This window comes from Scyliorhinus torazame, chromosome 8, assembly GCF_047496885.1.
Source record: "Scyliorhinus torazame isolate Kashiwa2021f chromosome 8, sScyTor2.1, whole genome shotgun sequence".
NCBI classification, from domain to species: domain Eukaryota; kingdom Metazoa; phylum Chordata; class Chondrichthyes; order Carcharhiniformes; family Scyliorhinidae; genus Scyliorhinus; species Scyliorhinus torazame.
Genome location: NC_092714.1, coordinates 72,712,027 through 72,727,970, shown reverse-complemented (window position 1 = coordinate 72,727,970; position 15,944 = coordinate 72,712,027). Strand labels below are relative to the sequence as shown.

Below are 15,944 nucleotides of genomic sequence, written 5' to 3'. Positions count from 1 at the left end.
CTAATTGGGAGTTTCTGTGGGCTGAACAAATATACTCGCAGTTCCCAGGAAAATAGTTAAACAGGCAAATATTTCTTTGGCTCTTCCTCAAAACTGACTGATCCGTTTGGCTGCTGGGCCTTGATCCTGCTGGTCTGGCTCCTCCGCAGGAATCTTGTGTGGTCTGGTGTTCGTGATCTTCCGCCTTGTAGTCTGGTAAGCCCCGTAGCAGTCTCTCCTCTGTCCTGAGTCCCCTATTCTTAAGGGCAAAAACCTGAATGGAGCTAACTGGTTCCTCCCACAGGTGAGTTTCAGGACAAAGGCTTGCTAATTGCTGGCAGGTTGAAACTGATTTGATCAGTTTCTCCACAAAGGTTCAGTAATGTCTCCGGAGACCGTTGACCTCTTGCAAATGACGTGGGCATTGGGGTCAACTTTAAATGTTTTCCCATTAGAATGCAATTTCGTCTGGCCAGGGTAAAACTCATCTCCATACCATTGTCTCTCCCGTAGATGATTCGGGCCATCCAGATCCTCCAGCATAATTTTCCAGCTGGCCCTGCCATGACTCATGGCCTCCTTTGTTCCTATCTGAGATGGGTCTTGGGGAGTGTATATGCTGCTGTCTGCCTGCTTGCAGACATTTGGTTAGGGCTGTTTCTGTACAGCATTTGTCCTTTTAAAATGGGGTAGTATCCTTTTCCAATTTTTGTCCAGTTTTGTTCAGCTGATGAGTTGCAATAACTTACACTAGCATAGGACTAGGTGTGGTAGTCACCACTGATGTATATATTATATATAGGATGTTGATATAGGTGCTTTCCAGTAAGGCCCCTGTACTACAGGTACGGGGGTAGATCCCTGCCTGCTGGTTCCACCCAGTAGGCGGAGTATAAATATGTGTGCTCCCAGTACAGCAGCTATTTCGTCAGCTGCTGTAGGAGGCCACACATCTCAGTGTAATAAAGCCTTGATTACATCCTACTCTCGTCTTTGTGTAATTGATCGTGCATCAATTTATTACACTGAGTTTTCAGAAGATGGACCTCCGCATCAAGCCGGATCGCCTGCAGCTGCATCCGCAAACAGACAACGCCAAAAAGGACTTTGAACATTGGCTAGCCTGTTTTGAAGTGTACATCGGGTCTGCGCCAGACGAAATTCCAGAAGCCAAGCAGCTCCAGATCCTTTACACGCGGCTGAGCTCCAACGTCTTTCCACTTATCCAGGACGCGCTGACCTACGCAGAGGCCATGGCGCTACTGAAGGAAAACTACGCTCAGCGGACTAACACACTCTACGCCAGGCACCCCATTTCCACACGGCGTCAACTTCCCGGTGAGTCGGTGGAAGATTTCTGGCGCGCCCTGCGCCCCCTAGTTAGAGACTGTGACTGTCAGGCTGTTTCGCCCACGGAGCACTCGAATTTGCGAATGAGAGACGCATTTGTTACGGGCATAGGGTCTGACTACATCCGCCAGCGCCTCTTAGAGGGGGCCACGCTCGACCAAAAAACTAGCGCTTTCACGCATCACGAAACATTCAGGCCTATCCCCCCGACCGTGCGGCCCACCCCCCCTGTGCATCGTGGACTCCGCAGACGGCCGCCCCATCGTGGACCCCATCAGCAACCGCCCTCAGCCAATCCTATGCCTGTGCCGCGCGGCAACCGAACAAACCCGGTGGGCCCAAATGCTACTTTTGTGTGCAGTCAAAACACCCCGACAGCGCTGCCCAGCGCGGAGCGCCCTCTGCCAGGCCTGTGGCAAGAAGGGACACTTCGCTGCAGTGTGCCAGGCCCGCTCAATTGCCGCTATTGACCCGGCACCCCCCACGTGCAGCCAGTGGGCACCGCCATCTTCCACTCCTAGGACCACGTGTGGCCAGTGGACGCCGCCATCTTGCCCGACTCGCAGCACATGCGGCCCGTGGGCACCGCCATCTTGTTCCTTCCAGGCCAACAGGCGCTGCCATCTTGCTTCCCCCACGACATGTGCAGCCCGTGGGCGCCGCCATCTTACCCAACTCAGGATCCATGCCCATCGGGCACCTCGTCCGGCCGCGCATCGCCTGCAACCGCCAACGACCAGCCGAGTCTCGTCTCGGTCACGATTGACCAGTCTCGACCACACAACCTCGCGACTGCTTCAACCAAAGTGAAGGTCAACGGGCATGAGATCTCCTGCCTGCTGGACTCCGGGAGCACTGAGAGCTTCACTCCCCCCGATACGGTAAGGCGTTGCTCCCTCGCGGTACACCCCGCTAACCAGAGAATCTCCCTGGCGCCGGGTCCCACTCCATGGCGATCCGGGGGTACTGCATCGCGCCACTCACTGTCCAGGGCGAGGAGTTCAGCCGCTTCCGCCTCTACATCCTCCCTAACCTCTGCGCTGCCTTGCTACTCGGCCTGGACTTCCAGTGCAACCTCCGGAGCCTAACCCTGAAATTCAGCGGGCCCCTACCACCCCTTACTGTGTGCGGCCTCGTGACCCTAAAGGTCGACCCACCTTCCCTTTTTGCAAACCTAACCCCGGATTGCAAACCCGTCGCCACCAGGAGCAGACGGTACTGCGCCCAGGACAGGACCTTCATCAGGCCTGAAGTCCAGCGGCTGCTTCAGGAAGGCATCATCGAGGCCAGCAATGGAAAGCCCAAGTGGTAGTGGTCAAAACTGGGGAGAAAAACAGGATGGTCGTTGACTACAGTCAGACCATCAATCGGTACATGCAGCTCGACACGTACCCCCTCCCACGCATATCTAATATGGTCAATCAGATTGCACAGTACCGGGTCTTCTCGACAGTAGACCTGAAATCGGCCTACCACCAGCTCCCCAGCCGCAAGGCGGACCGCCAATACACTGCGTTCGAGGCAGACGGCCGCCTTTACCACTTTCTTAGGGTTCCCTTCGGCATCACCAACGGGGTCTCGGTCTTCCAACGGGAGATGGACCGAATGGTTGAACGGTACGGGCTGCGGGCCACTTTCCCGTACCTGGATAATGTCACCATCTGCGGCCACGACCAGCAGGACCATGACGCCAACCGTGCCAAATTTCTCCACACCGCCACTCTCCTCAACCTCACGTATAACAAGGAGAAGTGCGTGTTCAGCACAAACCGCTTAGCCATCCTCAGCTATGTGGTCCAGAACGGAGTTCTGGGGCCCGACCCCGATCACATGCACCCCCTGATGGAACTCCCCCTCCCCCACTGCCCCAAGGCCCTCAAACGTTGCCTGGGGTTCTTTTCGTATTACGCCCAGTGGGTCCCAAACTATGCGGACAAGGCCCGGCCACTCATTCAATCCACTGTTTTTCGTCTGAAGGCCGAGGCTCACCAGGCCTTTAACCGTATCAAGGCCGACATCGCCAACGCCGCGATGCACGCGGTCGACGAGACGCTCCCCTTCCAAGTCGAGAGCGATGCATCAGACTTCGCTCTGGCTGCCACCCTCAACCCGGCAGGCAGACCCATGGCATTCTTTTCCCGCACCCTCCATGCCTCCGAAATTCGGCACTCCGTCGAAAAAGAGGCCCAAGCCATCATTGAAGCTGTGCGGCATTGGATGCATTACCTAGCCGGCAGGAGATTCACTCTCCTCACTAACCAACGGTCGGTTGCCTTCATGTTTAATAACACACAGCGGGGCAAGATAAAAAATGATAAAATCTTGAGGTGGAGGATCGAGCTCTCCACCTACAATTACGAGATTTTGTATCGCCCCGGTAAGCTCAACAAACCCCCCGATGCCCTATCCCGAGGTACATGTGCCAGCGCACAAGTGGACTGACTCCGGACCCTGCACGACAACCTCTGTCACCCAGGGGTCACACGTTTTTACCATTTCATCGAGGCCCGCAACCTGCCCTACTCCATCGAGGAAGTCAGGGCTGTCACCAGAGACTGCCGGGTCTGCGCGGAGTGTAAACCTCCCTTCTACCGGCCAGACCGTGCGCACCTGGTGAAGGCTTCCCGCCCCTTTGAACGTCTCGGCGTGGACTTCAAAAGGCCCGTCCCCTCCACCGACCGCAACACGTACTTTCTCAGTGTGGTCGATGAATATTCCCCATTCCTCTTTGCCGTCCCATGCCCCGACATGATGTCTGCCACCGTCATCAAAGCCCTCAACACCATCTTCGCTCTGTTCGGCTTCCCCGCCTACGTCCACAGCGACTGGGGATCCTCATTCATGAGCTGCACCAGTACCTGCTCAACAGGGGCATTGCCTCGAGCAGGACGACCAGCTACAACCCCAGGGGAAACGGGCAGGTGGAGAGGGAGAATGGGACGGTCTGGAGGGCTGTCCAGCTGGTCCTGCAGTCCAGAAATCTCCCGGCCTCCCGCTGGCAGGAGGTCCTCCCTGACGCACTTCACGCCATTCGGTCGCTCCTGTGCGCCATGACTAATGAAACCCCCCATGAACGCCTCTTTGCCTTCCCTAGGAAGTCCACATCTGGGGTTTCGCTCCCCACATGGCTGGCAGCCCCAGGACCCATTCTCCTCCGTAGACAACATTGGTTGAGAGGGTACAGCTACTTCACGCCAACCCGCAGTACGCCTACGTAGCATACCCCAACGGTCGCCACGACACAGTCTCCCCCAGGGACCTGGCACCAACTGCTTCCCCCCCCCCCCTTTGCCCTGGCGCCACCCTCCCCTCCCCCGACGCAGCCCCCGCTCCAGGACAATCCGTCCTCCCCTTGCTCACACCCGGGATGAAGAGGATTTTGACACGCTCCCGGAGTCACCGAAGACCAAGCCGCTGCCGGAGTCGCCATCAGCACTGCGGCGCTCTCAACAACAGATCAAGGCACCGGACCGTCTGAATTAAAACACAACTTTCTGTAAATAGTTCTCCACCCCCCACCCCCGCCGGGCTCATTTTGTTAACAGGGGGTGAATGTGGTAATCACCACTGATGTATATATTGCATATATAGAATGTTGATGTGGTGCTTTATGGTAAGGCCCCTGTACTACAGGTACGGGCGTAGATCCCTGCCTGCTGGTTCCGCCCAGTAGGCGGAGTATAAATATGTGTGCTCCCAATACAGCAGCCATTTCGTCAGCTGCTGTAGGAGGCCCACATCTCAGTGTAATGAAGCCTCGATTACATCCTACTCTCGTCTTTGTGTAATTGATCGTGCATCACTCGGATCGAGTTTTTTTTTTTAGCTGTCACAAGAATATTGCATGAGAATCAATAAGAGGATTAAAGTTAAATGATTTTTGTCCGGGCCTTTAAGGTTGTGCTGTAATTAATGTACTGGAATTAATGTATCCTCTGATCCGTTGAAGGGTGAGTCATGGCATGGTAGTTAAATCTATTGAAATAAATGGATGTCTGAAAAAAGTTCATCCAAGAATTTTCCTATTAGTTGTCTAGATCTAGGCTTTCATCTGAACTATCCTTTTTTAAATAAATTTTAGAGTACCCAATTATTTTTTTCCAATTAAGGGGCTAAATTGCGTGGCCATCCAACTATCCTGCACATCTTTGGGTTGTGGGGTGAGACCCAAGCAGACACTGAGGATGTGCAAACTCCACACAGGCAGTGACCCAGGGCCGGGATCGAACCCTGGTCCTCGGTGCCATGAGGTAGCAGTGCTAACCACTGCGCCTCCATGCCACCCCCATATTCTGAATTTTTCCAACTGGTTCCATATCCATAGTATCCCTATAGTGCAGAAGGACGTAATTTAGCCATCAGGTCTACCCCGACCCTCTGAAAGAGCACTCTACATAGGCCCACTCCCCAACCCTATCCCTGTAATTCCGCACATTGATCATGGCCAATTCACCTAATCTGTACATTCCCGGACACTGAGGGACAATTTAGAATGGCCAGTCCACCTAGCCTGGACAAATTTGGACTGTGGGAGGAAACTGGATCACCCGGGGGAAACCCACGCAAACACGGGGAGAAAGTGGGAACTCCACAGACAGTCGCCCAAGGCAGGAATCAAACTTGGGTTTCTGGCGCTGTGAGACAACAGTGCTAACCCCTGAATTTCCAAAATGTTTCTTAAAAACAAATTCTCCTCCCTGGATCCTTATCATATTGACATCAGTGCACCATTTTTAATCAAATTCATCCTTGGCAGACCCTTGAGTTTTCTTAGCCTTCTACAATACACAGAATTTTTTCACTTAACTGTTATTTAATTTACCTTAACTTCTCTCCTATTCTTTCAGTCTATGTGGCATGCTTATTATTGGCATCTATTCAAGCAAGTAAAGGATTTTATAAATTGAATTCTGAAAATGTAAACCTTTAACTACTTCCATCTTGATTCTAGGTCCTCGCACAGTGTTTTTCTGGTCGCCAATTGCGAAATGTGTGAGTATATCATGTTAACATTATATTCAAAGGTTTAGCAAATTGGATATCATGACTGATCCTGAAAAGTTACTGAACAATACATGTCTACAGTGTGTACTTGTCATGATATACTGGTCCAGAATTTGCTCCCTGGCAAGATTGGTGGTGCAGACTAAATTTCCCTTTTTTAAGCAGCAAGCATGCCTTTTGCCAACTTCATTCAAAATTTCCTGATACAGTTTTAATATGCCGCTCTAAGCAGAATGACAAATTAAAGTCAGTGTATCAACCCCACTGCTAATGTTGAGAACTTTTCTCCTGAATTTAAATGAGTCTTGCTAATTCAAGATAACACATAGGTATTGGCTGTTCCAGTTTTCTATTTTAAAGTTTCAGAAGTTCTATTTCTGTGAATCCAATAACCATATACAGTATATGGAAAGGGGGGATACTGTTAAAATTTTGACAGCAAATTTAAGATATTGATTTACTTAATTTGAACAGACCGTATCATCCTTCCTTAACTTATTCACTTTTCAGGATAAAGCAAGAGATGATAAATTCAGTAATATCTATGATTTTTGTGAAGAGGTGTTGAATGATCACAAACCTGACCAATAGCATATGTCATTCTTGCTGGTTGGCATAAAATGAATAAGGACTTTCTGAGCACTAATTCAAACCTGCCATCTAAGTTGATTGTGTATATAACTTATGACTGAACCACAATATTTAAGTGAGAATGACAATATAATTATTTATAACTAGTCCAAATGTTGTGTATGGTGACTAATACGACTCGTTGCATTTGTACCTTTTCCAGCATTAAAAAAATACTGTGCAAGTGACTTTTTATTTAAAAGCTGGGCTAATTAAACTTGATTGGTGCTTGGAAGAGGATTCCATTTATCACAGAAACTAATTGCAGGACACTTTATTGTAATGATAGTAAAGCTTCAAGGAAAATGTTCATTAAGTTTAAACCTCATTACAATGAGAGTGATTATTATGCCAAATAATTGCCATTCTACTTCTCGGGAAATATATAAGAAGTTGTAATTGATAGAGGAGAAGTCATGGAAATAATTTCAAAGCTAGAAATATTACATTAATGATTTAGACTTTGAAATCAAAAAACAATGATCCAGAACTTTCGATCCCTGAATGGTAATATCCTGGAGGTACCCACTCCCAAAATGCACTTGGGGACCCCCTTGGAAGTCCCATGCACTGACCGCACAGAAATTGACCAAGAAGCTTGGACTTCTGATGGGTAATTCCCCTATGTTTGGAACCATCCATAACTGAGTTGGAGACTTCGAATTGTTCTGACTAGCTTACCAGAATAGTTACCCAGGCAAAGTTAGAAGGATTAAAACCAGTTCTAACTCCTGCCCCCATCCATCCCCACCCCCAACTATACCCCTGACGTACGCTACCCTCTCACCCATATACCTGCCGCTCTACCCCTTCATTACCCACCTGCTACACTACATCTCACTCACTCACCTGCCTCTTGCCTCCCAATTACTTACCTGCCACCTTACCCCTTCAACCACTTACCTTACATGCTTACCATCTCTCCATAGCTTCTCAAAGGGGCTTTTGGAATTTTAGACTGACTGGAATATGACAGCCAGTGTCACAGACAGGGGGCTTGGCTTCCCTGACGATCCTGCACCACAAGAAAGGACCCTGAGAACAGGTACACACTGCATTTCTGAGGAGGCCCAGTTCAGATGTCTGGGCGAGAAATGTGCCAGCTCTGGTGTAAGGTAAGTAAGTAGGAGTGGAGTGGCAATCCAATGGTGATAACCATTCCTTGGGCAATTCAGTCCAATTTCTAAATTTGTGGATAACACTAAGTTAGGAAGTGGGAGGGCGCAGTGGAGCACTGCTGCCTCATGGTGCCGAGGACCCAACTTCGATCCCGGCCCGGGTCACTGTCCATGTGGAATTTGCACATTCTCCCTTTGTCTGCATGGGTCTCACCCCCACAACACAACGATGTGCAGGGTAGGTGGATTGGCCACAATAAAGTGCCTCTTAATTGGAAAAAAAGAATTGGTTAATGTAAATTTATTTGAAATAAACATTAGGTTAGGAGAGATAGTCATTACAAACTGTAACAAATTAATAAACTTTCAGAATGGACAAATAAATAGCAAATGAAGTTCAACACAAAAGGTGCTAGTGTAGGTGGAGTAGAAAGGGTACAAATACACCTATTGCTAAAAGTTGCGCCACAGATTAGCAAGGAGATAAAGAAAGCAAACCAAGCATTAGGCTTTATTTCTAGAGGGGTAGAATTGAAAAGTAAGAAAGTTATGCTAAACCTATATCAACCCTTTGTTAGATTACGTGTTAACGACTACATGCAGTTCTAGACGCTATATTATAAAAAGGGTATAGAGGCACTAAGTGCACTAAGTTAACGAGGGTGATACAAGGAATGTCTGGGTATACGTTTCAGACAACGGTGAAAATGCTGAGCCTCTTCAAAAAAATTGAAGGTGTGGGGTGACCTAATAGAATTCTTTAAAATTATGGAAGGTTTTGATTGAATGGATGTTTCCACTTGCGGGGAAATGAATAACTAAAGGATATCGATATAAGATAATCATCAAAACATCCAATGTGAAATTTAGAAGAAACATCTTTATCCAAAGAGTGGTAAGATTATGGAACTCGTTACCACAGGGAGTGATTGAAACAAATAGTTTAGATCAGCAATTCCCAAATGTTTCCAGCCGTTAAACCATTTTGACAATGCCGACCCCGGGTGACTATAGAGTTTGCACTTTCTCCCAGTGACTGTATGGGTTTCTCCGGGTTTCTCCCACAGTCCAAAGATGTGCAGGTTGGGTGGATTGGCTATGCTAAATTACCCATTAGTGTCCCTAGGTTGAGTGGGCTCCAGTGCTAGAGCGGGGACTGGACCCAGGTAGAGTGCTATTTCGAAGGGTTGGCACAGAGTCCATGGGCCGAATGGCCTCCTGTACTTCGTAGGGATTCTACGAATCGTATGAGAGAGAAGGGAATAGAGGGTTACGGTGATCAATTTACTTAAGGAAAGATGGGAGAGGGCTCAAGTGAAGCACAAATGCCTGCGTCGACTGATTGGGCCAAGCGTGCTGTTTCTGTGCTGTTTATCCTATATAATGTAGAAAGCTTGGATTTAAAGTAATTACATGACCACCAAAGCTAATGGAGAATAAATGGTTCGTGCCAATTTGTTCTGGCCTAACAGGATTTGTGAGATAAAATTATAAATAGTTGGATAGCAATATAATTTAACCATGAGGGTCAACACAACATGACATTTCTGTTCTCCACGAGTTCAATGTGTACTGTCTGATTTCTTAATTTTACAGCAAAATACAATGAGCAGAATTTATATATTTATTTCCATACATTTTGCACATAATACAAATGATCATGAGTACAGAAATTATGACAAAAACATCAGTGCATTTGGATTGTTATAAGTTGTAAGAGAGGGAGTGGTAAGGATTTGCTCGAAGGTTGACTCTTAAGGGAGAGAGAAAGATACTTAAGCCACAATGTGTTGATAGGAAAGAAAGCTGGATCCTCATACTATACACTGAAATAATTACAATTACCATACATGAGTTTACATATTTACAATGGGAGAGACTGATTCAAAAAGAATGGCAAGCATTAAGAGCAGTACTTAAGATTATCTGAAAACATAAGCTATTTTGCCACTATATTTTCACTAAAAATATCTATCGAGAAATATTTTTATTTCATATTACAATAAAAGCTTTGTTGAGCTGGCTCATCTGTCCAGGAGTATTACATTGATTCCTGTTGCTATTACTAATTTCTGTGTGAAAGCAGTTTTTGGATTGACTAGATGTACATGACAAGAATTTCTGGTAAGGGGACCCGAATGGCAGAATTAAATTGAAACATTTGTTGAATGAAGGTTGTAATTGAATGGATGAAATTAAAACATAAAGGGAGCATAATGTAAAAAATTAATGTCTTCAATTTTCAAAGTCTTAAAGTGAATAAATAGCCTACACCTGCGCAAATTCATATAGCATTTAGTCGTCTGGTAGTACAGAACTTGAGTGTTGTTGAAAAAAGAGACATTATGCTGCTACAATGCAGTAGCAACACGAGTGGTATTCAGCACTAACAGGATGCTGCCATCAAGACAAAAATATGTTTTGCCTGATACACGAATGAGTGAAGTGGTTTATGAGGGGTATATATGTGGTCTGCACTGGAGTGTTGCTTTTGGCTGCAGTAGAGTGTTTAAATTGAAGTTTGGCGACTGAGTGGATTTAAGGGTTAATTTCTATCTAAAGTCTAGTCTTTGTTTAATTTAGTAATTAACTAAAAGTTGCTGTTTGGGTTGGAAGTAGGTGAGTTTTAGGCCAACTTTAAAACCGGGTTTATACTGGTACTGCTTGCAGCTACAACTAGTTCATTAAATAATTGGCTTAAACCGGTTTTCAGAGGCTAGATTCAGAGAGTATAAAAGCAGGCTATCTTACAGTTCTGACTTTGTCTGCCCTACTGCATGTTAAGAATTATGTTGACAACCAATTTAAGATTGTCATTTGGACTTGCAGTGTGGCTCATTTGCATGTACTGGAAGTTCATAGAATTCCTACAATGCAGGAGAAGGCCATTTGGCCCATTGAGTCGACACCAACCCTCTGAAAGAGCACCCAACTGTGGCCAACTCCCCACCCTATCCCTCTAACCCCACCTAATCTTAGGATCTAAAACTCAACTAAAATTGTGTTTGTGCAAAATGCCTGGCACCTTGGCTTCTCCCATCAATTAAATCATTTTATCAAGCTGAAACATAATGTATCTAACTGCACAGGGAGTTAATGCCTTAATCCAAACAAAACTCCATTAGCCCAAGCTTTTACAGTGCCCTCATTGCACCCCTGGTTCCCAAAACCTTTCAAACCAGGATTCTTTAAAAACACTGCTGCAGCAGTCATATACACAATAACCCTTACTGCACCAAATACCTATAAAACAATATATATGGAATTTTTACATTCATCACACACTCCAATCCCCTTGAAATAAGGGCCAACATTCCATTCGCCTTCCTGATTACCTGCTGTACCTGTGTGCTAGCTTTCTGTGTTTCGTGCACAAGTACCCCCAAATTCCTTGTTGCAGCATTCTGCAGTTTTTCTCCATTTAAATAATACTCTGTTCTTTTGTTCTCCCTTCCAAAATGACCAACTTCACATTTTCCACATTATGCTCCATTTGCTAACTTTTTGCCCACTTCCTTAACTTATCAATATTTCTTTACATTTCCACCTATTTTTGTGTTGTCTGCAAGTTTGGCTACAGTACATTTTCTTATTTCCTCATTAATATATATTGCAAACAGTTGCAGACCCAGCACTGATTCCCGTGGAACCCCACTGGTTACCACTGATCCTCTGTCTGTTGGTAGCACATAAACTTTTACAGTACAGTATGCAGTAAGAGAATACCTGGCAGAGGATCCAGAGGTAATGCACACTTGTGCGGCTGTTAGAGGAATCCATCCATGCCATGAGTGTTGCCACATCTTGAATGTGTGCACCTATCGCACCCTCGTGGAGAGCCAGATCTAGTACCTTACTCTAATTTTGAGAAGCCTAGTGACTTGTTCAGTGGTCACCTGGGTTGGCACATGGCATGGTTTTACCTCCTCTGTATCCATGCTTGGATTCTTCACAGGCATGAACAGCCATGTCTTTAATGGGTAGCCCTTGTTTCTTAATATTCACCCCTGAAGGTGCATGAGAAGCCAAAAAGTCTGTGGCATCTGTGATTGCCTCAATATGTAGGCTGCGACTTCCGGTTGCGGCTATGCGGAGCTAAGTCGCACGTTCGGGAGCTCCCGCCAGAAACGGACTTTTGGCCTCTTTTTAGGGCCCCCAGCGGCATTTGTTTGACGGTTCCCAGTGTGGGAAGGTGACAGTAACATTTCTCTGGCAGTGTATGGATTGGACCAGGAGTGGAGCGGTGAAAAAAGTAGTGTTGGAGCAGCGAAAAGTGCGAGGGAGGAAAACCAAGATGGCGGCGGGTGGCGACCAGGCAGCGTGGGCGCAGTGGTCACAGGAACAGCAGGAGTTTCCCAGCGCTGCTTCACGGAATTGAAGGCAGAGCCGATGAAGGCTTCGATAGACAAGCTGCTCGAGACCCAGAAGGCCCAAGGGGCGGCGACCCCCAAGGGGCGGCAAAAGGCCTCGGAGAACGAGGACGAGATCTTGGGCCTGGCGGTGAAGGTGGAGGCGCACGAGGCGATGCATAAGAAATGGCAGGAGAAGTTCGAGGACATGGAGAATCAGTCGAGGAGGAAGAACCTGCGGATTCTGGGTCTCCGGAGGGAATGGAGGGGTCGGATGTTGGAGCATACGTGGTCACGATGCTAACACGTTGATGGGCACTGGGGCCTTTCCGCTGGAGGGGGCCCACTGAGTCCTGGCGAGGAGGCCCAAGCCCAACGAGCCGCCATGGGGGGTGCTGGTGCAGTTCCACCACTTCGTGGACAGGGAGTGTGTCCTAAAATGGGCAAAGAAGGAGTGGAGCAGCAGGTGGGGGAATGCAGAGGTCGGGATATACCAGGACTGGAGCGCGGAGGTGGCCAAGAAGAGGGCCGGGTACAATCGGGCTACGGCGGCTCTGCATCAGAAGGGGGTGAAATTTGGAATATTGCAGCCGGCACGACTGTGGGTCACTTTCAAGGACCGCCACCACGACTTCGAGACGCCGGAGGAGGCGTGGACCTTTATCCAGGCCGAAAAGTTGGACTCGGATTGAGGGTCGGTTGCGAGGGGATGTCGAGAGGGGATTGTTGTGTTTTGGGGGCATGTTCTGTTCGGTTTGGTACTGTTTTTTTTTGGGGTGCTGGGTGGGGTAGGGCGAAATGGTTCGTAGTGGGGGTTTGGTGAGAGTGTGGGCGTCGGTGGTTGGAAGAGGGGGGCCTCATTGGGGGAGAGGGGAGGCCCGAGGTGGGGGAGCTGGGATCAGGCCGCGAAAGGGAGCTGCGCCAGAGGGGTCGGGGCCGACTTGGTGGAAAGCGTGGGCTTTTTCCCACGCGTGGGAAGGGGGGAGGGGTGGTGCTGGAGAGGAACGCCCGCTGATGGACAGGAAGGGGGGGGGAGGAGAGAGAGATTCTCACACTGGGGTATCGATGGAGTGGCGGGAGCGGCCGGGGTCAGCAGGAGTCAGCTGACTTACGGGAGTGCTATGGGGGGAGCAACGCAGCTAGAGGGGGGGACCTAGCTGGGGGAAGGGGGGGGATGGGAGGGAGGGGGAGGGGATGGGAGGGAGGGGGGGGGGTGGAGAACTGGGTTGCTGCTGCATTGGCCAAAGGGGAGCTGGAGCCTGAAGAGAGAGTCGGGGCGGGGGTCTGCCACTCGGGAGAATGGGGAGTGCGGGAGGCGCGGGCACGTGGCTGGCCTAGAAAGGGAGATGGCTAATTGGCGGGGAGGGGGGGGCGGCAGCCCCCTGATCCGGCTGACAACTTGGAATGTGAGGGGCCTGAACGGTCATGTTCAGATGTGGTCATGCTCCAGGAGACGCATTTGAGGGTGGCAGACCAGGTTAGGCTGAGAAAGGGGTTGGTACGGCAGGTTTTCCATTCGGGGTTGGACGCAAAGAATCGAGGGGTGGCGATTTTGGTGGAGAAGCGGGTGTCGTTTGAGGCGCTGAGCATCGTGGCAGACAATGGAGGTAGGTACGTGATGGTGAGTGGTAAGCTGCTGGGGGTGCGGGTGGTCTTGGTGAACGTGTATGCCCCGAATTGGGACGATGCCGGATTTATGCGGCGCATGTTGGGCCGGATTCCGGACCTGGAGGCAGGGAGCTTGATAATGGGGGGGAGGACTTTAATACGGTATTGGATCCAGCGTTGGACCGCTCCAGGTCCAGGACGGGTAAGAGGCCGGCGGCATCCAAGGTGTTGAGGGGGTTTATCGACCAGATGGGAGGAGTGGACCCATGGAGGTTTGTTAGGCCGGGGGGGCCAGGGAATTCTCTTTCTTTTCCCACATCCATAAAGCCTACTCCCGGATTGACTTCTTCGTTTTGAGCAGGGCGCTGATCCCGAGGGTGGAGGACACTGAGTATTCGGCCATAGCCATCTCAGACCATGCCCCGCACTGGGTGGAGCTCGAGCTAGGGGAGGAGAGGGACCAGTGCCCGCTGTGGCACCTGGATGTGAGTTTGCTGGTGGATGAGGAAGTGAGCGGGTCCTACCCCCGACGATGTCCAGGGCTTTGATCTTGAAGCGTGACGAGGACCCTTCACAGTGTGGGTCGTATAGGCCAATCTCGCTCCTCAACGTGGATGCGAAGCTGTTGGGGAAGGTGCTGGCTACCAGAATTGAGGACTGTGTCCCGGGGGTGATCCACGAGGACCAGACAGGTTTTGTGATGGGGAGGCAGCTAAACACCAATGTGCGGAGGCTCCTAAATGTAATCATGATGCCTCTAGTGGAGGGGAAAGCGGAGATAGTGGTGGCTATAGATGCGGAGAAGGTCTTCGATAGGGTGGAGTGGGGGTACCTGTGGGAAGTGTTGAGGAGGTTTGGGGAGGGGTTAGTTGGGTTAGGTTACTGTACGAAGCACCGGTGGCGAGTGTGGCCACAAATCGGAGGAGGCCGGAATACTTTTGGCTGTACCGGGGGACGAGGCAGGGGTGCTCCCTATCCCCCCTGCTATTCGCGTTGGCAATTGAGCCTTTGGCGATGGCTTTGAGGGAATCCAGCAACTGGAGGGGGCCGGGGGGTGGACACCGGGTATCGCTGTATGCCGACGGCCTGTTACTGTATGTGGCGGACCCGGTGGGGGGGATGCCGGAGGTGATGCGGATCCTCGGAGTTTGGAGACTTTTCCGGGTATAAGCTCAACATGGGGAAGAGTGAGCTATTCGTGTAACACCCAGGTGACCAGGGAAGGGGGATAGACGAGCTTCCACTGAAGAAGACGGAAAGGAGTTTTCGGTATCCAGGTGGCCAGGTGCTGGGGGGTCCTACACAAGCGCAACTTGACGAGGCTGGTGGAGCAGATGGAGGAGGAGTTTAAAAGGTGGGATATGCTGCTACTCTCCCTGCCAGGTAGGGGACAGTCGGTGAAGATGACGGTGCTCCCGAGGTTCCTTTTTCTATTCCAGTGCCTCCCCATACTGATCCCTAAGGCCTATTTTAAGCGGGTCAGCAGGAGCATCATGGGGTTTGTATGGGCGAAAAAGACCCCGAGGGTGAGAAGGGTGTTTCTGGAACGGAGCAGGGACAGAGGAGGGCCAGCATTGCCTAATCTGGGTGGCCAATGTGGCGATGATACGCAGGTGGGTAATGGAGGGGGAGGGGGTGCCGTGGAAGAGGCTGGAGATGGCATCCTGTGTGGGCACGAGCCTGTGAGCGCTGGTGACGGCACCGCTGACGCTCCCACCGACAAGGTACACCACGAGTCCAGTGGTGGCGGCGACCCTCAAAATCTGGGGGCAGTGGAGACGCCACAGGGAGGCAGAGGCTTCGGTGTGGTCCCCGATCCGAGAGAACCATCGGTTTGTCCCAGGGAGAATGGATGGGGGATCTAGCACAGGGCAGATAGTAGAAGGATGGGGGTCCTGTTTATAGA

The 15,944-nt window shown here is 49.8% G+C and overlaps 1 protein-coding gene across 1 annotated transcript in view; it reads left to right on the top strand.

Moving 5' to 3' along the window:
- The window catches only part of mpc2b (mitochondrial pyruvate carrier 2b), a 44,580-nt gene that overhangs the window by 8,120 nt on the left and 20,516 nt on the right, over nt 1-15,944 (top strand). Inside the window, exon 2 of the mRNA XM_072513815.1 lies at nt 6,281-6,321. Within this exon, the coding sequence (XP_072369916.1) occupies nt 6,281-6,321 (41 nt within the window). The remainder of the gene's footprint in view (nt 1-6,280; nt 6,322-15,944) is intronic.